Source organism: Marmota flaviventris, chromosome 14 (genome assembly GCF_047511675.1).
Source record: "Marmota flaviventris isolate mMarFla1 chromosome 14, mMarFla1.hap1, whole genome shotgun sequence".
NCBI lineage: Eukaryota > Metazoa > Chordata > Mammalia > Rodentia > Sciuridae > Marmota > Marmota flaviventris.
In genome coordinates, this window is record NC_092511.1 from 57132576 (window position 1) to 57158957 (window position 26382).

The window sequence follows — 26382 nt, forward strand, 5'->3', positions numbered from 1 at the left end:
AAGAAAATATTTTGAATTGAATGGCTCAAATATTATATATCAAACATAAAGCAACTCATAAAAGGAAATTTATAGCCTAAAAATGACCAAATTTAGTTTATCTCAGGAAGGCAATGTGATTCAATTCATTAACAGATTAAAGGAGAAAATAATACAATCACTTTAATAAATGCAGAAAAAGCTTTTGATGAACTTATGCAGTCATTGAGAATTTAGAAATGAAAAAAAAATTAAACTCTTAGAAAGCATGAAAAGAAAAAGATTAAAAACACAGCAAACCAAAAAACTTCTGGAGGGACTGGAGTTTTGGCTCAGTGGTAGAGCACTTACTTGCCTAGCATGTGTGAGGCACTGGGTTTGATTCTCAACACCACATAAAAATAAAATAAAGGTATTGTGTCTGTCTACAACTAAAAAAAATATCTAACAAAAAACTATTTTTTTTAATGTCTGAGGATTAGAAGGGAAGAAACAAATCTGCTAGTATTCACAGGGAATATGATTCTGCACATAGAAAGACTCTTTAGAATTAGTGAGATTAGTAAAGTTGGAGCAAATAAAAAAATCAAGTTAAAGTTTTTCATTGTATTTTTTTATACCAGTGACAAAGAGCTGGAAAATGTATTTTTTTAAGGGACAGCATTTATAAGAATAACAAAAGATATCAAATTGTGTTGGGGTGTAGTTTGATGGAAGCATGCTTTCCTAGTATGCTTGAGGCCCTGGGTTCCATCCCCAGTAGTTGGCGGGGGAAATCAAACACATGGGAATAAATATAACGAGATAAACAAAGCTTCTGAATTGTTTCCTGTGGCTCTTATAACAAATTCCCACAAATTTCGTGGTTTATAACAAGAGATTTATTCTTTCAAAGTTCTGAAGGCTAGAAGTCTGAAATCAGTATCACTGAGTAGAAACCAAGGTAATGGCAGGTCCCCAATCCCTCTATCAGCTCAATAAGAAATCCATTTATTGTCTTTTCAACTTCTGGTGGCTGCTGGAATTCTTTGGTTTGTGGTCTCCAATCTCTGCCTTCATAGTCAAATAGCCTTTTCTTCTTCTGTATCAATCTCTTTATGTCTCCTCTATAATGACACATACAAGCCCTAAACAATAAAATAATAAAACAGGATACTCATCTTAAAATCTTTAATTCTACCACATGTACAAAGACTCTTTTCCAAATAAAGTAACATTTATAGGGACAGGGATTCACACATAATATCTTTGGACGTCATTATTTAGTCTACTATAGCTTTTGTGGATTAAAATTATAGAAATATAGTTATTAATGGCCGGGCACAATGGCACACGCCTATAATCCCAGAGGCTTGGGAGACTGAGATAGGAGAATCACGAGTTCAAAACCAATCTCAGCAATGGTGAGGCACTAAGCAACTCAATGAGAGCCTATCTCTAAATAAAATTCAAAAAGTCCTGGGGATGTGGCTCAGTGGTCAAGTACCCCTGAGTTCAATCCCTGGTACCAAAAAAAAAAAAAAGAAAAAGAAATATGGTCATTAATGAGAATTAAATAAGCAGAGGTGTACTCAAACCATGTACATAGCCTGGAAGACTCAATGTTTAGCACTGTCAATTCCTATGTTCATCTACAAAATTAATACAATCCCAATAAAAATCTCAGTAATTGTGCAACTTGACAAGTTGTTTCTAAAATTCCTATATAAATTCAAAAATCAAGATATTCTTGAAGAACAATGAGCTGCCCTGCCAGATATCAGGGTTTTCCATAAAGTTACATAATTTCTGTTAGTCAACTTTTCCTCTTCTGTGACTAAAAGATCTGAACAGAGCAATTTTAAGGAAGACAAGTTTATTTGAGGGCTCATGGTTTCAGTGGTCTTGGTCCATAGAAGGTTGGCTCCATTCCTCTGGGCTCGAGGTGAGGCAGGACACCATGGCAGAAGAATGTGGCAGAGGAAAGCAGCTCATGTGATGATCAAGAAGCAGAGAGAGAGAGATCTCCACTTGCCAGATACAAATATATACCTCAAAGCCACACACCCATGTCCTACCTCCTCCCACCACATACCACCTGCCTCCAGTTACCACTCAATATATCCCATCAGGTGATTAATTCAATGATTGGGTTAAGGCTTTCACAGCCCAATCATTTTTTCTCTAAAATTTCTCCCATTGTCTCAGACATGAGCTTTTGGGGGACACCTCACATCTAAACCACAACAATTGCTGACAGTGCTGAATTGGTGCAGAGATTAATAGGCAAACGAAATCGATCTGCTCTTGTAAACATTTGGTATGAGAGGTGACACTACAGAGAAATCGGGAAAGGCTGGGTTTTTAAATAAATAGTGCTGGGAAATAGGGTATCCACATTTCAAACAGATAAAGTGAATCCCTACCTCACCACAAACCTAAAATCAGTTCTAGGCAAATTGAAAATCCAAGGAGTTTTAGAAGGTACTATAAGAGAATATGTTTGATTTATGAAGAAGGATTTCTTTCTTTTTTTTTTATTTTCATTTATTTATTTATTTTTGGTACTAGGTATTGAACCCAGGGGCACTTAACCACTGAACCACACCCCCAGCCCTTTTTTATATTTTATTTAGAGACAGGGTCCCACTGAGTTACTTAGGGCCTAGCCAAGGTTTTGAGGCTGGCTTTGAGTTTGTAGGCTTTCACCACTGTGCCCAGCAAGATTTATTAAACAAGTATATTAGGTTCTCAAGGGAAACAGAACCAACAGAATATATTATAATTTATAAAAGTGGATTTACTATATTGACTTTCAAGATCAAGCAAATAGTACTACAATGGCTACCTACAGGCCAGAGAACTCGAGAAACCAGTAGCTGCTCAGTCTGGAAGCCTTGGAACAAAAGGGACTGATAATGCAGCCCCAGTCTGAGACTGAAGGCCTGGAAGCTTCCTGGAGAGTCACTTGAGGCCCTGGGTTCCATCCCCAGTAGTTGGCGGGGCGCGGGAGGTGGGGGATCAAACACATGGGAATAAATATAACAAGATGAGCCTGCCTTCAAAGGCTGAGGACTCTGGAGTTTGATGTTAACAAGTATTAAAATTATACCCACAGAAGAAGGGTCAGCTCATGCTTGCAAGTTGGCCCCTTTGGATTTTTCCTTCCATCCAGACCCCCAGGCTGCAGATGGTGCTGCCACATTCAGGGTGGGTCTTCTCACTCAGTTCACTAACCCACACACCAATTATGTTTGGAAACACACTCACAGACACACCCAGAACTATGTGTTTTACCAATTTTCAAGGTTTTCTTGACCCAGTCAAATTGACAACCAAGATTAACCATCACAATTCACATAAAAGTACTGGTCATGAAAGGAAGAGGCTGACAAATTTGACATAACTAGGAAATTGGGCCAGGTGCAGAGGCACACACCTGTAGTCCTAATGGCTCAGGAGGCTGAGGCAGGAGGATCACAAGTTCAAAATTAGCCTCAGCAACTTAGCAAAACACTAAGCAACTTACGTGAGACTTGTCTCAAAATAAAAAATAAAAAGGGTGGGGATGTGGCTCAATGGTTGAATACCTCTGGGTTCAATCCTTGGTACCAAAAGTAAATAAGTAAATAAGGAATTGGATTATACACTTGCAAAATATTTAAAAATAATAAAATAAAATTCAGAATTTCTATACATTACAAAAAAGAGAATGAAAAGACAAATCTCAAAAGAACACATTTGCAAAACACATAATAAAAAATGGAATACAGAATATGTAAAGCACTCCTACAAATTAAACAAAAGATCATCTAATTTTTAAAACTTACTTCAAAAAAGCACTTGCTCAGACATCTCACACAAAAGAAGTCAAAAACATGAAAAAAGGCTTGTAATCCACTATATGTCAAAAATTTAAGTCTTATCTGTTGAATTGAAATTTTTGTCATTACATGGTGATGTATTAAATCTTGTATCTGATAATATTTTTAAATATTATCATGGTAAAATATATAACCATTTTAAGTGTACAGTGGCATTAATTACATTTATAGTGTTATGCAGCCAAAACCACTATTTATTTTCTTATCATCCCAAATGGAAACTCTGTACCCATTAAGCAATACTACCCACCTCTCCGCTCTCCAGCCCCTTGCTAACCTCTAATCTACTTTCTGTCTCTATGTATTTGCCTAATCTATGAGTTTCACATTGGTGGAGTGATATAATAATTTCAATTAGCATAGTTTTTTCAAGGTTCAACCATACTAAGAATGTACTTATTCATTTTTATTTTTTTTTAAGAGAGAGAGAGAGAATTTTTTAATATTTATTTATTTTTTTTTTAGTTTTCGGCGGACACAACATCTTTGTTTGTATGTGGTGCTGAGGGTAGAACCAGGGCCAAACGCATGCCAGGCGAGTGCGCTACTGCTTGAGCCACATCCCCAGCCCTATTCCTTTTTATGACTGAATAACGTTATATTGTATGTGTATGTCATATTTTGTTTAGCCAAGAGATTAGCCCTAGGGTTGCTTCACCTCTTAGCTATCGTGAGTAATGCTATTCACATTAGTATACAAGTATCTGAGTCCCTGATTTTTATATTAGTGGGTATATATCTAGGACTGGAATTGTTGGTCCACATAATAATTCTGTGCTTAAACTTTTTGAGGAACTGCCAAAGTCTTCTTCTCAGGAGCTGCACATTTTAAATAATAAGATATTTTTACTTAAAGTCAACCTTATCATATTACTGTAGCTCCCAGCTTCCCAAGAGCTAGGTTTTGACTAGAATGAGAAAATGACAGGGTGTACATTTTCTCATCCCTTCACATCCAACTCTTCAGTATATTTTCAATGTGTTTCCTATATTCATTGTTATCATTACCAACATATTGGAGTCTACTTTCTACTTTCCATTCTTTCTTATCACTTTATAATTGTTATAAAATTTTAACACATATATTTAACTTTACAAGGTCCAAAGTTATCATCTCCTTCCCACATAATAAAAAGGGCTTTAAAATATATTAACTCTGCTTACACACTCCCAAGTTATATTGTTGTCTAACATTGTAGTTAGACACAAATTGTTTTATAGCTCCTCAAAATTTTACTGTTTTAGACAGTTAATGCTTTGTGTTTACTTTTAAAAGTTTCCTTGCTTACCATTCACATTCGTTGCATCTCAAGCTTTTCTGTCATCATATTCCATCATCTCAACATTTACCTTTGGAAGATTCTTTAATGAGAGCCCCAGTTATTGTTCATCAGATAGCATATTTTACCATTATTCTTGAAATTTGTTTTTATAAGTTATTTTCTATCCTATGGTTCTCTTTTCTGACTACAAATGGGAAATAAGCTTTTTAATTGTTGGTTCTGGGTATTACTTCTTTGGCTGCTTTAAAGATCTCTTTTATGTTCTGTATCTATTTGTAAATGCTGCTTTCTGGGTTATTTCTTCAAGCCTAGCTTTCAGTTTATAAATTCTCTCTTCTACTGGGTCAGTTTATCCATTCTAATTGCAATTATTATTTCATTGTTTACTTCTTCCTGAAATCTGCCTTATCATTCTTTTCATTTGTTTTTTATCATACATTCCTCTTATTGCTTCTGACACAATTTTGCAGTCTTTGCAAATTTGACTATATTATTTGTCATTTCTTCTCTCACATATGACACACTTATAACTTTGGATATTAACTTGTTTCTTAGAATACCTGTGGGAATGCCTTGATGCTTGTGTCTAACGAATACTCCTCCAGGAAGGTTTTGGGTTGGTTTTTGTTAGAAACATGGGGACACTATCAACTCAGGATCCTTGTAAAATAAATTCTCAGTTTGAGACTTTTAATGACACACAAGTAAGACTTCTGCACAAAATCTGCATGGTAACTAACTGTGGTAAGGAATTTCTCATGGGACACTTTTCTCCCACTCAACATTGAGGCCTGCACTTTTTCCTTATATCCATCTCTGATGTGTTTTATTTTCTAGTTTACCAAAAATGTTAAATCCTACTCTGCTCAGGCTACTCATTTTTGTCCAGCTGACTTGCAGACCTAAGTGTACTGTAAACAGCATTATTATAACTTTTTTCTTTCAGTAACTATACTTGTTAAGAGTTTGATCAAGTCCTGACCCTATCTGCAGATCTCACCCAGGAGAGACTCGTGGATGGATGCTCCTCTCCAAGTGCAGCCATCAGCTTCAGTACTTGTTACTTTCTCATGTTTTCTTTTTTTGCTTCTGAGAATTCCTTTAAAAAAATTTTTTTTTAGTTGTAGATGGATACCTTTCTTTATATGTGATGCTTAAGATCAAACCCAGGGCCTCACATGTGCTAGGGAAGTGCTCTACCACTAAACTACAACTCCAGTCCTGAGAATTCCTTTTTTGACAAATCCCCTATATAATTAAAGACCATCCCCCCATGTTTATCCATCATTGTTTTCTGAGATAATAAGTTTCTCAAGTTATTTAGTCTCGCATACTGCCAGACATTTCTGTTCTACTTTCCCACATATATGTGCTTTTATGCATAAAAATGGATAAAGGAGATTTGTCAACCTTACTGAAAAGGAAAGATGTAAAAAGTTCTGGCAAGAAAAATCACAAGTCAGCTAGTTTCAGGGTGATGGTAAACAACATGAAATGGGTAATGAAAAGAGAAAATGTATACATGCATATGCAATGTATTTATTTGTATGTATGTTCATGTATTTTTTTACTATTATTTTTAGTACTAGGGATGAGTCCAGAGGTACTTTACCACTGAGTCACATCCCTAGCCCTTTTCATTTTGTATTTTTGAGACAGGGTCTCCCTAAGTTGCTCAGGACCTTGCTAAGTTGTCGAGGCTGGCTTTGAACTTGCAATCCTCCTACCTCAGCCTACCAAGCCACTGGCATTACAGGCATGCACCACCACACCCAGCTGTTCATATATATATTTATATAAACTATGCACACTTGAATAACTAGAGACTTATTACTAATGTATGTCTTTCCTTATTATATATGTATATATCTATATTAAAGTTGATATATGTACACACACACAACTTTCCCCCTCCTCTATCTTCCAGTTATTCCATCTAACATTATAAGACTTTTATAACAAGGAACATTGTGATCAAGCAAGGGTAATATCATAGAGATGAATAGGAAACTTGTAAAATTTATGCCCTCTTGGGAAGAAGATAGGTGTTGTCTACAACAGGGAAGTAGGTGTGTGTGAAGAAGAATCATGACAGTCTTTGTTCTTCTTTGGAAACTTAACATGGATACAAGTGTAAGTGTAGATACTGAGTATTGTGAAGGATGAACCATGCTCAACAATATCTGCTGAAGATTCTGTACTGTTCTCATTCTTGTACTCCATACTTGTCCACATAAATCCAATTGGATTTCACCAATAAGAGGCATTTGTACACAATTCAGAAAGTAAAGAAAGGTAAAGTATTCTCCAGTGGTAATTGCAATCAGGCTAATGGGATTTGTCAGTCGTTTCCAGGCACTTTTCTGAAAACCACTCACACTTGGTGCTGCAGGAGCCAATATCACCCATGGCAGGCAGCTTCCTATAATCCCTACAGTGGCAGATTTCATACTGGTCTTCCTGATCTGCATTTCCTCAAGCTTTCTAATGGTCATAGAAGACCAATGTAATGGTCAATTTGAATTGTCAAGTTGATTGGATTAAGAGATGCCAATGATTAAGAGGCTTCTGGGTATGTCAAGGAATTACTGTCATGTTGGATAGCCAACTGAAATGAAGACCCTCCCTAAGCAGCATCACCCAACAAAGATAATAGCATGGATGAAATAAAAGTTGGAAGAACAAGGAAGCAGCAGCAGATGGAAGTTCTATTCTTCTTGAACAGGTTCTTGATTGCTGCTGCGATCATCTGAGGATATCAGACTCTCACTTCTTCACTCTTCGAAAGCAGACCCTGCCAGTGATTCTCCAGGGTGTTTCCAGAAGCCTTTGGTCTCAGACTAGGGTAGAACCATTGATCTTTCTCATTCTAAGGCTTCAGCCTCTTGGACTGTGCAATTACTGGTTCTTCCAGCTCTCCAGTCTGCAGCCCACCATTGTGGACTATCCAGCCAACCTAATAAATCCCCTTTTTATAATTATACTTCCTGTTGATTCTGTTCCTCTACAGAACTCTAATACATCTCCCTAAAAAATTCTTTCCTACTGAAAATTCCCTCAGAGAATTCTGATTTCTTGATCAAACTCTTAACAGGTTGTTACTGAAAGAAAAAATAATAATAAAATGTTGTTCATTAATAAATAGCAAGGTCAGCAAGTGTTTTATTATGCAAATACTATTGCAAATTCTTTGTGCATAGACACTGAGAAATATGTTGTTTGCTTAACCAGAGTCCATTGTTTTGCCTGCATTTCTCAGATACCCAATGTACCCACTGTGCCTAGAACACTGACAGTACAAGGTAAAAGAATGGAAGAGCAGGATTTGGCTGTTAAATTCTGTGAAATGATTTCCACTTAAATAATGATTTAAGCTTTAAGGCACTCTATTTGAGCACAAGCCAAGTCAAGATTAGGATCTTTTTTTAATATTTTTTAGTTGTAGTGGGCACAATCAATATCTTTACTTTATCCATTCATTTATATGTGGTGCCGAGGATTGAACCCAGAGCCCCAGACATGCTAGGCGAGCACTCCACTGCTGAGCCACAACCCCAGCCCCAAGATTAGGGTCTTTAATTTTAAAAATAATAAAATTAAAAATCAGCTCTAATTTTCTAATAGGATGACTGTCAACATTTTCAGAACTGCTCTGACTTAGTTTCAGCATACTCAGTTCAAAGGAGTTGAGAACCATTTACTAAGGAATATCACACTGATGGGAAGGTCAAGTTTTGGAGAACCATGCCTAGAGTCCACTAGCTTTTCTCCATTCTTAGGAACTTGTCACTGTCCTTTACTCTTGTCTCCTTTTCCATGAAGAACTATGAATGTGCAAACCAATTCATTATTGTTCCTGCTGAGAAAAGTTCCTAATATTTCATTTAAGTTCCTAATGTTCTGTCATTAAAATCAATTCTGTATTTAGAGTCTATTTTCCCACTTCAATTAAAGTAACCCCCAATAACCACCAAAAAAAACAAAGACTACATATGTAAAGAAATTTCAGATTTAATTTGTTGGATTTCTTCAAAGAAATGCTTTAAATTTTAATAACACATGGGTCTCCAAGTTAACAACTAAGAACAAAGATGGAAATCCTACAAAGATGTCCCACAGTTCCTAGATTTCTACATAGCAGCAGTGAAAGTAAATTAATTTTTAAAAAATCATTTTATTCAAAGAATTAAAAAAAATAAGAAAGCAGGAGATAAAATTCAAAGCAAATAAGCTTGGTACTTCAAAACAATTCTACAAACAAAATGTGATTTTTTTTTAAAAGCCCCCTAAATCAAAACTGTCTAGACACAGACAAGTCTAACAGAAAGAAACTCAAATATAATACAATTTTATTTCTCTTGCCTAGAAATTAAGTCTTTATTGTCTCAGATATTTTCCATTTACTGGAGGCATTATGTGAAGACAGTGGATCAAGTTTTCTAATGGGTTGATGTCACACGGACCTCGCCATAGTAAAACATCAATGACTGAGGCCACACTGGAATAAGGACAACAAAGTTACCTGAAAGGGAGCTATTGCCAGAAACAAACTGCAGTGATTCTGATACATCTAGTTCTCTGCAGCCTGGGTGTTTATCTAGAATTAATGAATAGCAACTTTTGGGTCTCACGAATGAAAAAAAAAATGTGTAATTTAAGAACAAAGGGGTTGGTTAGTTATGGTTTGTCTTTTAGGTATAACAGATGTGAAATTCTCCATGAATATCATACTATGTGCTTTGGAATTCTGGCAATTTTCCTCCCATGATCTTGCTATACTTATCTCCATCTCAAAACATACAAAGCTGAGTGACAGAGGTAAAAATCCCAAGTGTGCACAGCGTTAAATTTTTTACATGTTTATGTTTTTTTTAATAGTTGGGTGCTTCTAAATCACTTGGTATACTGCATTAATTAAAAACGTGGAAATAACACCACTTGTTTCCATTCAAATTATGTAAAGAATCTTTTTAATTTTATACAGAGAAGCAGAATGATAGGTGAAAAGAAAAAAACTCTATCCAGAGGGCACTTCTCTAATTGTTTAAAAAGCTCCATTTTTTAGTTCCATATTTTCAATTACACACCCAAAGTTCATATTCAAGATATCCTGAAATATAAAAAGGAAAATATGGATAAAGTAGCAGCAGTCTCTACAAGAAAATACATAAGTGGATCCTGGAATTCAAGTTAATGAAGCATGTTAATGTAAGTTCACAAAGTATGTTTCAATCTTGGAAATAATTTCCTGTATACATGCTCACCAAAGAGAATGATGAATTCATTTCATCACATATATAGCACCTGGGAAGGGGTCAGCTTTTAAATGACTCATATTCTGATAACTCTTCTGTACATTAGCACAAGATTAGTTTCTGTTTCCAGGATGGTCATAAGGTTAAATAAAGCTCCTATATTATCTTAAAAAATGAAAGAAGCACGTTTACCTTCAGATGATTGAGAGAAACTTAGCCTTTACTTCTTTCCTTCATCCAAAAAAATTAAAGAAGTATTTTTTTTCCAAATGCCATTTAATGAAAAGTGCCCTCTTAACTTTTAGGGATATTACTTCTTGGCCTTCAGTAAGGTCTCAGTAAATACTGATAATCAACTGCAAAGAACTGAAAGAAAACTGTTCACTTAGAAGTAAGGTTGAATTTTACTTCAAAAGGATAGATCTTAGAAAACATGATTCACGCTGATGAGGCAGTCTTAGTTTCTACAGAGTCAGAGCACAGGAGAGAGAGGGAGAGTCCACAGACTCTACTGAGTGGGTAGACCCAATAGCACATCTGTCCATTCCAACCACCCTGGTCTCCTGCAAAACCGAGCAAGTGCTGTGAGCACTGGGGAAAGCATCTAGCTTGCTGTATATAAAATAATTCTGTAAAGGGAATCTTTGTTCTACAATTTACAGATTCCCAGATACTACTTAGATTGTCTTGTCACTCATTTACCATATATATATAATATTATATATTATATATATAATATATATCCTTCTTTTGCAACTATGAATTCACTTGAAATTTCTGATTACTGCAAATCCTGAAAATCTGCAACAGCTTACTGCAAAAAATTTAAAGTGACTTGAGAAAGTATATTATTTATGGAGTATGATATCAGAAAGAGTATCCAGCATTTGTTTTATCTAATGATCCTTTTTAAAACAACTGGGAAGCCGGAATACAGAAATGTGGCTTTTGATAATATTTATGCAATCATTTCTTATTTTTTAAAGTTAAAGTAATTAGTAAATGTTCAGTGTCACTAATGTTTACTAAGAACTAAAGTAAAACAATGTCTATATTTCTTAGTACAATACAATTTTTAAAACAACTACATACATGTATATGCTTTAAATATTGGCAGATTGCTTCAAAATGAAATTCTTAGCAAAAGTTTTTGGTAATCTATTCACAGTTCTGGCTTAGAGTCACTGAAATTACAAGTCATAAGGATGAAAAGACCAATTGGCTCAGAAAACTGAACATTCGTTTCAAACAACACAAAACTGAAACAAGCAACAACCCTAACCCCTCCCCTCACAAGAAGTATAATTTAAACAAATACCAAAAGTTTTATCTAGGCAAAAACACATTCAACCACAGAACATCCAAAAAGCTAACAGGATCATTTCTATAATCATTCTGAAAACTAGTATAGAAAGCAAGGTAATTTGAGAATTTCTAAGATGTTCTCATTAACCATTAGTTATCGTATATTATGTAACATTTCCACATGAAGCTATTACATACTTACAAGTTAATATGGCATAACTTAACAATCTTGCTAGCTAACTATAATTTTAACCCTGGATATTACTGGTTTGAAGCTAATATGATTAGTCCTATTAGTTGTCATTGTCCTAAATTTAAAGATAATGTTTAAATTCATCAAGCTAGGGAGATAACTGAAATGTTTATTAACAATCTTTAAATATAGTGGGTAAAAACAGATTTATATGTTAAAACTTCTAAACTTGAGACTATTAACAGTAAAAACTGAAATGTGTTTCTGTGGGTAAAACACTGCCTGTCATTCTTGTACACAAAATTTACTAAATATGTAGATCTCACAAAATGAAATATCTTTACCATTCTCCTCAATTTCTTTGGCCTTTACAAATTCAATGTGAACTATGAATTCTTTTTCAATAAATACTTTTCATTGATTTTGTGCTTTTTTTCAGAAAAATCACTTAATTTGTAGCATATAATAACTAGGTAACACCAGTCTTTCTCTTTTATTGCTATAGCATATCCTACATATATATCTACATATATATATTTTTTAAAAAGATAAGAGAAAGAGCTGACCCAAAGGACTTAAAATATGTTTGTTAAAACAAACACTTTAGCTGGTTTTCCTTCTTTGAAGAGTAATGAAATAAATGTCAGAGGAATATTACCAATGACCCTCAAATAGGCTCCTTTTCTCCATCCTCAGAACTAACTCAGGACAAGAGACCCGGATTTAAAAGAAGACAGTATCACCTCAGAAACAACCTAAGAAAACTTTCAAAAGAGAAATAGCCCATCTGCACTCTACCCTGTGTCAGTTGCCTCTGAGGAGCAGGAACACTTGATTGTTTTTCATCTGCATGTTAATGACTCTGTATTGTTTATAGCCTGTGATTACAGCTCACTCTGCACATGCATTTCATTTCTTATAAACATTATATATGATATGCCCCCAAACTTAGACCATCATTTAAGTAAACAAATCCACTCAACTCACAGCACCCATGCCTTTCAATGAACCTAGCTACTCTTCTCCAGTGACAAGTCTACCTGGGGACAGACATTTTTTGAGAAGGAAGATGTAATTTTAAATGACCTGCACAGCTTATAATAGGTAGTCATAAAAAAAAAAAACCCGTTGACATAGTTATAACAAACTAAAAAGAGCTGACAACTTTTTTTTCCTCTTATATTTATCCTATGGTATATGTGATTTTTAAAGTGGAAAAGTTGACTCCAAAGTAATAATTATTTACTGGGCCATGTGTTAGATGTCCCCTGACTAAAAAGGGCCCACTGGGTAAGGGCATATGACTGAATTTAAACTTTAAATGTACTATAAGAAAACTTTTTATATAAAGAGCTCCTTTTGTAGAATACCTTTTTCTGAAAAACACATTTTTTTAAATAGTCTATATTACATTGGCTTTAACTGGGTATGCTCACTTATTTAGCCTTGCCTCACTGCAAGACCTTTTATGTGTTAAAAATTAATTTATAAAAACATTTAAAAATCACAACATTAAATGGGGTAGAGAGCAAGAAGAGAGAAAAGGGAAAAAAAATCATGTTTGGAAAATACCACTTCATCCTTCAATTTGGTTTTTGATACTCAGTTTAGAACTTACCCTAGCTTGGAGTATTTGTGTATGGAGTGTGATTTGGGGTACAAATCACAGCCAGACAGAAGTAAGTTCTGGAATTCTATTACACAGAAAGTGATGACAGCCAACAGTACCAAACGGTATAATTTAAAATAGATACAAAAGACCACTCTGATTGTTCTTATCACACAAAAAAAATGATAAATGTTTGAGATGATGGATAATCTAAGTATCCTGAGTTAATCATTTTACAATATACCAAAACATCACACTGTACCCCATAACAATACACAATAATTATGTTTATGTCATGTATGTCAATAAAATAATGCTGCAAACCCATACACGTGTCAAATGCTGCCGTACCAATATAAGAAATGATATAATACATATACTAAAACTCGTACACTTACAGAAAATAATCTTATAAACAAAGTAGGTAAATACAGCTATAGCAGCTGTATGTGTTTGTGTGTGTGTGTATGATGTAAATAGTGACCATATTTTATTTTTAAAAACAATGAGATCCCTAGTCTCCATCAATGATTCCTTCCAAATTACCTCAAAATATGCCACTTCTTTCTCTACCCATCATGCACAAGCAGTGTTTTATACTTCTCTTGTAGCAATAATAGCTATCCAAAATCCTAACCTCATCAAGAAGTTCAAACAAAAAAAAAGGAAATAAAAGACTGAACTTACTAGAAATTATGCTAAATATTTCACCTTCACAATTTAAAAGTGAGTACTTCTGAAAGAGCTTAACCAAAACATAAGCACACTCTCCTATAGCCCTCAAGATCTAAACCAAAAAACTCTGTGAAAAAAATTTTAACTCACATTTTTGGGGTATCTAACTAATATTCTACTTTAAATATTTTAACCCAAAGTGTCAACTTCCACTTGTAACCGCAACCAGCTGAAGACATCTTACACCACTTTATTTACATCATCTTCATTCCTAAATAAATTTCAGGGTAGAACACAGAAAATACAGAGGAAAAAATCTAGGAATACTAAATATGATGCCCTTTATTTACTAATATCAGTGTAAAACATAAATTTTTCTTAGCCTAGCCTACCATACCCATTTAAGAGCCAAAGACTTGCAAATCTTCTAAACGATTTCAGAGAATTTCCAAACTGACACTAAAGGTTTATTAGTTTTATGCAACAAGGCAGTAAAGAAAGTCAAAATTAACTGTAGGAAATTCTTTCATGGGACAAAGTTGAAAAGAATATTGAATATATTGACAATCTGAAACATTTGATAGCAGCTCTGTTGTGATTTCAAGAACAAGATACAAATATGTCATTCAACAGTTACTTTAAAAATAAAGATTATAAACACAAGGAAATAAAAATTTATTTTAGATGAAAAAACAAGGAGTGGGTTACCCAACATCCTATCTTCAAATTTAAAATCACGTTATCAATTGTCCAATTGTCCAAAGCAATTCAAATTTAAAGTTTGTGCTATAAAATTGTGTACATGTGTTCTCTATAAGTGCATTGGAGAACATTCAATGCACTACTATAATATTCTGTTGCCTAAATCACCTCCACCTACAGATAACGGATAAGTATGAGAACTAAGGTTAACTGACCTTAGATATAAATCCCACCAAGAAAAGTTTTAAGCCTTTAAGTATTACAGTTTGATTTAAAAACAAAATAGAAACAAGTTCTGAAATAAATCACAGCATCTTCTGTTTATATATAACTTAGCAAAACCTTCAATAAACATCCAAGTGTTCACATATACTACCACTGGATTTAGAAAGCCCAAATAAATGCACAACTCTATGATTGGTCTGAATGAATAAAACAAATGCCAATTATTTTTAAAATATACAGTCCTCTTAAATTGAAGTGGAGGACCCATAAATTCAACACCCAGCATTCTTTAAAGAAAAAGACAGCTAAAATCTTTCCAATACAGATTCCAATTTAGATTTCATTATTCAAACTCCCCCACATTTTACTGGAAAAATATAAGAAGCAATTTCACAAAAATCACAAATTGAGTGGAATAATTATAACTGATATATAAATAAGAATTTACTAAAAAAGGCTTCCAGGGGGGGTGATATCTTAAATCAAAGCTTTCAATACAAAAGGTGTCTTGTGTTGTTTAATCTTCCCAAGTTTCAGATGCTTTTTACTCGACGGTTACAGATTTTGCAAGATTCCGTGGAAAATCAACCTATTAAAAGAAAAAGAAAAAAATAAAAAAGAGCAAGAGTTGAGAGATTATACAGATTGAGAAAAAGGGGTTTGTTATAAGAAAACTATTTTTGTTTAGAGCTGGGTGTGGTGGCACATGCCTGTAGTCCCAACTACTCAAGGGGCTGAGGTGGGAGGATGGATTAAGTCCAGGAGTTCAAGGCCTCCTTGAGCAATGTAGTTTCATATATATATATATATATATATGTGTGTGTGTGTGTGTGTGTGTGTGTGTGTGTGTGTAGTTTCATATATATATATGAAATTACATTTAAACTAATATAATATTTAAAACATTATATTAGAAAATATAATCATGTAATATGTCTTGAAAAAAAAAAACTGAACTAGTTAGGAAAAAAATTTAAAAGTGCCAGCACACACAGAAAGAGTTAATTACTCTGGTCCTCTATAGAGGTGGTAACACACTCATAGGGACACTAGAAATACAAAAGCAGAATGTTTAGGTTACCACAATAATTGAGAGAGCAGGAATACTGGAATTCATACAATGTGTGAGAGAGTTCCAAACAACCAAAAATTCCCCTCTTCAAAATCCCACATGCTACTCTATGAAGAAAAACATACTAAGAAAACAGGTGGAGATTTCCCAAGGACAGTCCCAGTCCTGAAGGTCCTCCAAAGTACTTTCAAGTTTTATGAGTAAGAAGATATTATAACTTACAAATTGGGTCACAAAAAGATAATAGGTGACAAATACATATCTGATGGATTTTTCAAATGTTATTGTTAAAAATTTAGGAGAGAAATTATCAGAATGTACCCAAGTTAAAAAAAAAAAAAAAAACCCTAATATTTCTGCAGAGGTGGGCCACTTACATCATAGCCTCTCAGCACTGCCAGGTGGAAAGCTAGCAACTGCAAAGGGATCACGCTGAGAATGCCCTGTAAGCAGTCCACTGAGTGTGGCACCTTGATTGTTCTTTTTGTGTTTTTAATGGTCTCAGTATCCTCCTTATCGCAAATCACCACAGGGCGCCCCTAGGAAATAAAATTACACACACACACATACATACATACTCAATCACTAGAAAAAAAATACAAGACTATTGGCACAAGAATATGCAAATTTTGCACTGCATAGTCTACACAAAGTCTCACTGACAGATTTATTTAAACACAAAGTCATACAGATTAAATCTGGTTGATCTCAATTAGGCAGTTGAAGAAACAGAAGTTTTGCGGAATTCAGTACTTTTTTTTTTTTTTAAGCTTACACAAGTAAGAAATTCCAGGTTTAGTGTTTGTTTGTTTGTTTGTTTGTTTTGGGGTTTATTCCAAGGCTTAGTGTTTGAATCCAGATATGCCTACCTTCCAAGTTTATTACCACTACATTGTGCTTATGGAGTAATACCTTATGGGATTTATATGTAAAGCCAAATGATCTGAAAAAATTATGCACAGCATTCATAATATTAACATTGAACAGTTAAGGTTTCTTCTGAGATAAATATTTAAGAATATTAAATTAAAAGGAAGAAGCATATGTTAAAACTGAAAGACGAAAGAATTTAGAAATCAAGGCCTCAGTTTTAGTCTTGTTTAAGCTTATTATTATAACAGAGAATTAGAATGTGCTTTTGCAGCAACAGATGCCCAGTGGGTAACTAAGATCAGGAGAAAAACTGACATGTCTGCCTTATTTTGTAATACATTTGTCTTCTTTATTACCTCAAACTCTGGTCAGATTCTGCACAACTCTGCATATGTTAATCATTTAAGCAATGTTTATCTAAAGCTGGTAATCCACCCCCTTTAAGGCTGAAGACGATAAGAATAACTAAGCTATTTCAAAATTTACAGGGCCATTCAACTGAAGCAGTGCTGTGAAGTCTTCAGTCATTGCCCTACATCTTTCATGAACATCAGAGCTTTGCAGACAGACCACCTCATGATGAGACTGCTGTCCTAAGCAGGAATAATCACCTCATAAGAATCAAAATGCCCCCAATAAAAGAAAGATCTGAGAGACAGCCCTTCAAAGCAAATAGAGATTGCCCTCTCAAGCCCTAAGATGATAAGGAATTTTCTGGGGCCACATCCCAGAATCAAAACTGAGATAAGGAATTGTGCATACTTTGTACCTCCTATCCCAATTCCTCCTCTATTTAATCCTGAAGCTCAAGTCAGTACCCCTGAAGGCTGAGACGCTTGATCTCACTTGCCTTCCCCATATGGCTTTATTAGAGTGCATACAAATAATGTCCTTGATAAAAGTTCCCTTCCAGCTTTTCATCATTACGTTTTCCATTTGATTTCTGGAATGAATGAATGGCCAGACCTGATCTGTTGGGCCCCCCAGAATCAGGCCTTGGTCTCCATTAACATTTTATCTATGAGGTCGATCCCATCAGAAGTCTAAGTATCTCATTCCTTACACATAAATCTCAAAGGTTGTACTCCAAAGCTAAATGTAAATGTTTTTTAATTTACCTATTCTGGCACTGATTTATTACTTTAAATATGATAAAATTCAAACAAACTTTAATAACTGACTCTTACAGTCCCAAGGTATCCTCACAGCCACCTCTGACTTACCTGACGAGCAACTACCTGCTGAAGAGCATTCTGACACTTTGCGTAAGTGTGATCTCTCATGATGATCATGATGACAGGCATCAACTTATCCACCAAGGCCAGAGGGCCATGTTTCAATTCACCAGCAAGGATGCCTTCAGAGTGCATATAAGTAATTTCTTTGATTTTCTAATAAGAAAGAACCAAATAAGCCTTCAGTCCATTTTTTAAAATTCTATCTTTAAGTAAATATTATACAAAGCATCTTATAATGTTAAGTCACTGCCTATTTATCCAACAGTATTAAAGCACCACAGATATATGGAAATATAGCTAACAATTTAACAGATCATTATTTCTATATTATCAACAAGTATTTAGAATTTTTTAAATGCACAGGTCTTCTTTAAGGTTTCAGATTATTATGAATATACATATTTCTCTGTAACTGTTCTCCCCTTGCTGTATGTTTGATCACAATTTAATTTCATACCTAGAGAACTTAATATTTTATTCCTTTTTGAACAATTTATACACTCAAGTTACTAAAATCTAAGTTAAACAAGCTAAGAGATCTTCTTGTTTTTTATAGGGGTTCTTTAAAAAGTTCCACATATTTCATTCATTCATTCTAAAAGTATGGAAGGGTAGGGGATAATTCAGTGATAGAGCACTCACTTAGCATGCATAAGACACTGCAAAAAGTAGTAAGTATGACTACATGCCAGGTCCATAAGTCAGAAGACTAAAATTAACTGTAAATGAGGAAACATACCAGTGCCCCTTCAAGACAAGTAGCATAATGATAGCCTCGTCCCATTATCAGGACTGACTTCTGATGATAAAGTTCTGTTGCCAATTTCTGAATTTCATCATCCATGCTCAGTACTTCTTTAATTAAATCTGTTAAGAAGTAAATTTACTATTATCAAAATCTATGAGAAATGGATCATTAACTGAACAAACAGATATAACAACAATAATATATTGGTAGCAACCAACGAAAGACCAATATTTCTATTCTTCTGTTATCAGCATAGGATTTTTAAATACATGGGAGCAAAAAATAGAATGATCTTATATTAACTAAGTAGTTACAAACCACAGATTCAACAGTAATAAAAGAATTTCATTCACTACCAACTCACTTAGAAAACAAAAGTAAAGTTTCCTCTCTTGGAGGCAGCCTATTCCACACACCTTGGAGTGTTACTTCCATTTCTCTAAATAAACCCCATACACATTTTCTACTGGTGTCTCTGAACCCTTTCTTTCAGGAAGACAAGAACCAGGGAACCCCATCACCAAGTAATATAACTGGTGCTGTGACATGGATTGCTATAAGAACTAACCTGCAGATGCCCCTGAGGGACTATGCCTAGGGACTATGCCTGTGGCTCTGCTGCCATCATCATCTGTATTAAAGATTCCACAGTGCTCACCTGCCATCAAACACCTCCTCTTAGGCTAAAGCAAGGAACCCTAAAACTCACTATCCCAACCCCTTGACTACAGGCATATAACACCAGGCCCCACTACCATGCATAGCTTGAATCCAAAAATGTTGGCTGGCCATTTGTTTCCTTATTTGAAAATTCATTTTATTGTTCTTCACCCATTTTTCAACTTGGGCTTTTGTTTGTCTTGTCTAGCAAGATCTTGAACTCTACAAAATCAAACAAGTGATCCAACACTCACAACCAGAAGGGTTTTAGAGTTCTGAGTCCCTGAGAGGGGAATAAGTAGCCAGACAGACATGAGCAAGGGAGGTGGGGAAAAGAAATTCAGGCTCTACCCCTGTGTGGCACCCAACTGGCTGTTATACTGCCCAGGGACCTCAGCTACTTGTCAATCTGGAGAAATGGATAAGGTCTATGATAACAAAAATTTCCAACAAGGTAATATTGGTGCAGATGCACTAAACTATGGCAGGAAATTGTACTAACGACCCCAGATAAATAATTCGTGGAAGGAAGGCTCCCAAACAGGTCATAAACAACTCAGAAGACATGAGGCTATTTCCTCTCTTAAAGGCACCCACTCCATGTACCTTGAAGCATTATTTCCCTTTCACTAAATAAACCCTTTACAACACTTTTTCTAAAAAGAAAACTAAAATGTGAATATCCTTGTACCAGGCAGCCGTTTCAATCCAAGCATGATCTCTTTGCGTCTCTCTTGCATGGAGATTCTGTCATCACACATCATAAGGGCAAACATCACAAGAGATACAAACTGGCTGGTGTAAGCCTGAAATGTCACAAAAAAGGCAGAAATTAGTGGCAGTTGCATCTTAAAATATATTTTTTTAAAAGGATGAAAAGAAAATACACATTCATTTTTTTTATTTGGTTTTGGTACTAGGAATTTAATTCAGGGGCTTTTAACCACTGAACCACATACCTAGCCCTTTTCTATTTTGAGACAGGTCCTTGCTAAATTCCTAAGGCTGGCCTTGAACCTGCAGTCCTCCTGTCTCAGCCTCCCAAGCTGCTGGGATTACAGGCATGCATCACCACACCCAGCTCCCAGTAGTTTTACAATGTACATTGTCTATCTTTTAAAAGCAACACAAGTGGCACTAAACTGGAAATAGTCCATTTTGGCTGCTAGACAATTGACACCACCACCCCTTTTTTTTTCCCTTGAGTCAGGGTCCTGCTGGGTTGTCCAGGCTGGTCTTGAACTCAATGGTTCAATGATCCTTCTCTCTCCACCTTCCATGTAGCTGCGACTACAGGCATATAACATCAGGACCCACTACCATGCATAGCTTGAATCCAAAAATGTTGGTTGGCCATTTGTTTCCTTATTTGAAAATTCTTTTTGTTGTTCTTCACCCATTTTTCAACTGGGGCTTTTGTTTGTCTTCTTCTTCTTTTTTTTAAATTATTCTTAAGAAGGCTTTTAATATATTTTGAGTATTTTTCTTAAGTTTGGTAGACACACAGTTTTGTTTTGTTTTTAACTTTTATGTAGTATTTGTCAGCTTAGCCAATGCTTCCATATTGTAACACCAGTTAAATATTAAACTTTCTTAGTTCTGTTGCTTTAACTGTTCCTTTTTATTGATTTTTCTTTTTCTTTTTAGTATATCTGAAATTGATTTTGATATAAGATGGTACCTTCTGTTTTTATTTTATAAGCAGCCAATTTTGCCTCCATTTTCTATTGATTTCTGACACTTCCTGTAGTCTGAGTTCCTTGCTATCCTAGATCTATGTTGCAAGACTACTGATTTTGTCTCACAGTTCCAACATCTCTACAAAAATCAATTTTCTATTCAGAATAACGTACTTTCATCAATTTGTGCTGGGAATTTTTAAGTCTATAATATACTAGTTTTCATTTATTAAACAAATATTTATGGGGCATCTTGTTTCTTAGTAAAGTTTTTTTTTACTTACTTTCTACAGCTATTAAAAATAAGAGTTCCTCTCCAACACATACCTCTTCATCTACTTTTCTAAGTAGATATTTTCAATTTATAGACAAGACTTCTTCCAATATGTTTTATAAAAAGCACTTTCTGAATTCTTACCCATTCTAAGTCTTTAGTTGATATTCTTGTGCTTTATAAGTAGTCAATTATAACTGCAATGGAGAATTTTGTTTTATCCTTTTCTGTTGTTTTACTTATCTCTTTCTTATTAAACTGAACAGAACTTCCAGTACAGAGACAGCAAACAGATTTCATATAAAACCAATGCTAACACATCAGGACTTAGTGAAACATCACACTGAGAAAGATTCTATGGCCATCCTGTTTGCTTTTGCACTACAATACTATAGATGAAATTCCAGGAAGGTTCCAAAAGAGCAGGTAAGAACCACTAACAAGAAGGTTTTAAAACTTTCTGTTTTGCAGTTCACTCATTCATTTTTCTCTATTATTTGTCAACTTCTGTTTTGTTTATTCATTTATTCATATGTGGTGCTGAGAATTGAACCCAGTGCCTCACACATGCTAGGCAAGCGCTCTACCACTGAGCCACAACCCCAGCCCCAGCCCCAATATCTTGACTTGTGGGATATCCAAACTGTTTCCAATCCAAACTGACGAGACAATAAGTATTCCAATTCCGCTAGCCAATTACTAAAAATGTCATTCTACAAACTAATGTTTCTTTGGAATGCAAACATTTCAACATTATTTTTTAAATATAAATATTAAACAGAGTAACTTTAATGTATACATTTTTCCATTACTCTGCTGTTACAGTATAATTTCCAATTTTAAAATCATGTTTTTCTCCACGCCCTACCCCACCAGTGCTGGGAATTGAACTTAGAACATCATGCATGTTTGGCAAATACTCTACGACTGAACTATACTCCCAGTCCCCATATTTTTTATTTTATCAATATATACAAGGAAAACAACTGTAAGAAAATTAAGCAACACCACACATTTAGAATCTACTGAGGTTTGAAAGAATTAACCAGGAAAATGTTGACTCTGAACTTTTAAACTTGGTTTTTCTTTTTATTCAGCCAAAAACAAAGTCAGATGAGTATATTTCTAAAGTCAGCACTGTGGTGAAATTTTAAACACCTGCAATAACATACAAAAATGGCTGAACCTGCACATTTATATCCATCAATTCCTACAGAAATATCAAATTGTCTATGGTCTGACATTATGGGAAATAATATCCCTGTAATCCTAATAGTTTTTTCAGGCAAAGCTGGGAATTCATACGCTGGATCATTGAGCTTAAGTAACAGGATCAATGATGAACTCTTTTGATTACCCATTAACATACACATTTACCATTCAGAAATAGTCTATGACTAAATATTCCAACACTTATTTTAAATAACTCCAGCCCAGAATATCTAAGACAGTTGAAGAAAAAATTACTTTGAAATCCAAGAAAAAAAATTAAAGTAACACCAAATCGCCATATTGCCATATTGTCAAATTTTTTAAGACAAGTTTTTTTTTTCTTTTGTTTTGGAGAGTGAGGGTACCTGGAATTAAACTCAGGGGCACTCGACCACTGAGCCACATTCCTAGCCCTATTTTGTATTTCATGTAGAGATAGGGTCTCACTGAGTTGCTTAGCACCTCGCTTTTGCTGAGGCTGGCTTTGAACTTGCAATCTTCCTGTCTCAGCTCCTGAGGCACTGGGATTACACACGTGCGTCACTGCACCCAGCCAAGAAATTTAAGTATGTACTATAAAAAGATGCTTGTTTCAGTGTTGGGGTTCTGGATTAGTGGTAGAGCACTCACCTAGCATGTGTGAGGCACTGGGTTCGATCCTCAGCACCACATAGTAAATAAACAAACAAATAAATAAAATGAAGGTATTAAAAACATATATGCTTATTTCAGAAGATATAAGGATTGGGGAAAACTGGGTGAAGGAAACATGGGACTTCTCTGTACTAGTGCTATAGTCTAGAGGAGTATTCCCCTCAAAGGTTTGGTTCCCCAGGTGGCACTACTGGGAGGTAGTAGGACCTTTAAGAGCTGGAACCTACTGGAAGGTCCTCAGGTCACTGGGCATATGTCCTCAAAGGAGACTGTGGGACCCCTGATTCTTAGTCTCTCTCAGCTTTCTGGCTCAGCTGTTGTTCTACCATGCACTCCTGCTGTGATGTAGCATCCCTGCCAGAGGCATAAAATGGGACTGCCTAATTTGGAAATGGAAACTCCAGAAATGTGAGCCAAAAGAAATCTTTTCTCTTTTATAAGTTAACCTGCCTCAGATATTTCATTATAGTAATGTGAACTTGATTAATAACAACTTTGTAACTTCCTCTAAATCTATGTTTATTTCAAAATAAAAATATTTTAAAGACTTGCAGAAAGAACTATTAATACAAGTAACAGTATCAATGAACCTCAAAAACTTCATACTAAATGAAAGAAACCAGACATAAAAGACAAGTATTATACCATCCCATTTATAAGAAATTTCTGAAAAATGACAAAATACAGCAAGGGAAAGCAGTAGCTGCTGGGTATGAGGCTGGAGGTTAAGGGTGGGAACTGGCGATCAAGGAGTACAAAGAAACTTTGGCATGTGATTAAAGTCTTAGTCTAAAACTGGGTTGTTGGGACAGTTGCATAGCCAAATAAATTTACTGACACTACACACTTAAAACTGGTGAATGTTATATCATGAAAACGATCTCTCTGTAAAACTGTAGAAAAAAAGGTTAATGGTAGAATCCAATTGATGAGTATTGATGGGTGTTAATGTAAAATTATTTTAACTCTGCTACATGTTTGAATATTGTCATAATAAAAAGTTCTCGTTAAAAAAAGTGAAAATTTTAAAAATAGCATTTCCCTTGGCAGCTCACAATTCCAGAAAGATCTTATAAAAGACGAACTGTGCTATATTCCACATACACCACATTAAAGCCCTTGTTTCACGATATGTTGTGAATAAAGAAGCCCTGGGATTCTAATCACCACCCTCATCAAAGCATCTGTCTGGACACTGCTCTAAAAATCCATTAACTGTTGCTGAGGGCAGCTGGTTATTTATTCAGCCACAGGATGAAAACCAAGCACAAACAACTTACATTTTAATTACCATACAGAGAAAATTCAAGTTTCAGCTATCCATAAATTATAGTGTTAGTAGTATCAAAATACCCAAGAAATTAAAACCTCAAAGTTTTTACATAAGAATTACAAATTTTGCACACACAAAAAAATTTTCCATGAGATTCTTTTTGAGGAAAAAAAAGTTAAGTGTGGTTATTGATCCATTACCATCATCTTCCATAACCCTTTAATTAAACTCAAAACCATCAGCACTAAAGTGTCTTATTAGATAATCAGCAAAAAATATTAGATTTAAACAGAAAAACAGATAATGAGAAATTGAACATTTGGAAATCATAAAGTGTAATATCTATGGAGAGATAAGTCATCTGCATTTATATAACTTTCTAAGATTAATTTTTTAAAAATATTTTTTTTAGTTGTTCGTGGACCTTTATTTTATTTTTATGTGGTGCTGATAATCAAACCCAATGCCTCACACACACTAGACAAGCACTCTACCACTAAGATACAACCCCAGTCCTGATTTTTTTTAATTATTATTAAATTTATGCATGTCCTACTTTCAAAGAGCAACATGGTCTTAATAAGCCTTTAAAAGAACTGAAATTCAGAAAAGTAGCAGGATATAAGGTCAACATCCACAAATAAATCACATTCCTGTACTAAATGATGAATCTACTAAAAAAGAATTAGGAAAACTGTCCCATTGAAAATAGCTTCAAAAATAAATAAAATAATTGGAAATCAATCTAACAAAAGAGGTAAAGGACCTATACAATGAAAGTTATAGAACACTGAAGAAAGAAATTGAAGAAGATCTCAAAAGATGGAAAGATCTCCCATGTTTTTGGATAGGCAGAATTAATACCGTCAAAATGGCCATACTATCAAAAGCACTATACAGATTCAATGCATTTCCCATCAAAATTACAATGATGTTCTTCACAGAACTAGAAAAGCAGTTATGGAATTCATTTGCATAAATAAAAGATTCAGAATAGCCAAAGCAATTGTTTAGAAAAGGAGGCATTGTTTAGAAGCATGAAGCATCAAAATACCAGAACTAAATTATATACTACAGAGCTACAGTAACAAAAATAGCATACTATTAGCATCAAAACAGATATGAAGTCCAATGGAACAGAATAGAAAACACAGAGACAAACCCACATGAATACAGGTATCTCATACTAGACCAAACATACATTGGAAAAAAGTAACCTTTTTAACAAATGGTGCAGGGTAAACTGGAAATTCATATGCAGTAGAATGAAATTTAACCCCCTTCTCTCATCTTCCACAAAATTCAAAGTAGATCAAAGACCTAGGAATTAGACCAGAAACCCTGCACGTGCTATAAGAAAATGTAGGCCCAATACTCCAACACGTCAGCTCAGGAACTGACTTCCTTAAAAGATTCCTAAGGCTCAAGAAATAAAATCAAACATCAATAAGTGGAACGAAATCAAATTTAAAAGCTTCTTTACAGCAAAAGAAACAATAAAGAGTGTGAAGAGAGAACCAACAGAATGGGAGAAAATCTCTGCCACCTGCTCCTGAGATAGGGTATTAATATCCAAGATATATAAAGAACTCAAAAACTTAACACCTAAA

The 26382-nt window shown here is 34.8% G+C and overlaps 1 protein-coding gene across 2 annotated transcripts in view; it reads right to left on the reverse strand.

Annotated features, from left to right (window-relative positions):
* Positions 1 to 9120: 9120 nt before the first annotated feature.
* Gfpt1 (glutamine--fructose-6-phosphate transaminase 1) overlaps positions 9121 to 26382 on the reverse strand; it is a 69305-nt gene continuing 52043 nt past the window's right edge. For both annotated transcript variants that reach the window (XM_027934570.2, XM_071601665.1), the window contains 5 exons: positions 20372 to 20486; positions 19012 to 19139; positions 18258 to 18425; positions 16539 to 16700; positions 9121 to 15678 (listed from right to left, as the gene is read on the reverse strand). In XM_027934570.2, the coding sequence (XP_027790371.1) occupies positions 15634 to 15678; positions 16539 to 16700; positions 18258 to 18425; positions 19012 to 19139; positions 20372 to 20486 (618 nt within the window). In that variant the 3' untranslated portion in view covers positions 9121 to 15633. The remainder of the gene's footprint in view (positions 15679 to 16538; positions 16701 to 18257; positions 18426 to 19011; positions 19140 to 20371; positions 20487 to 26382) is intronic.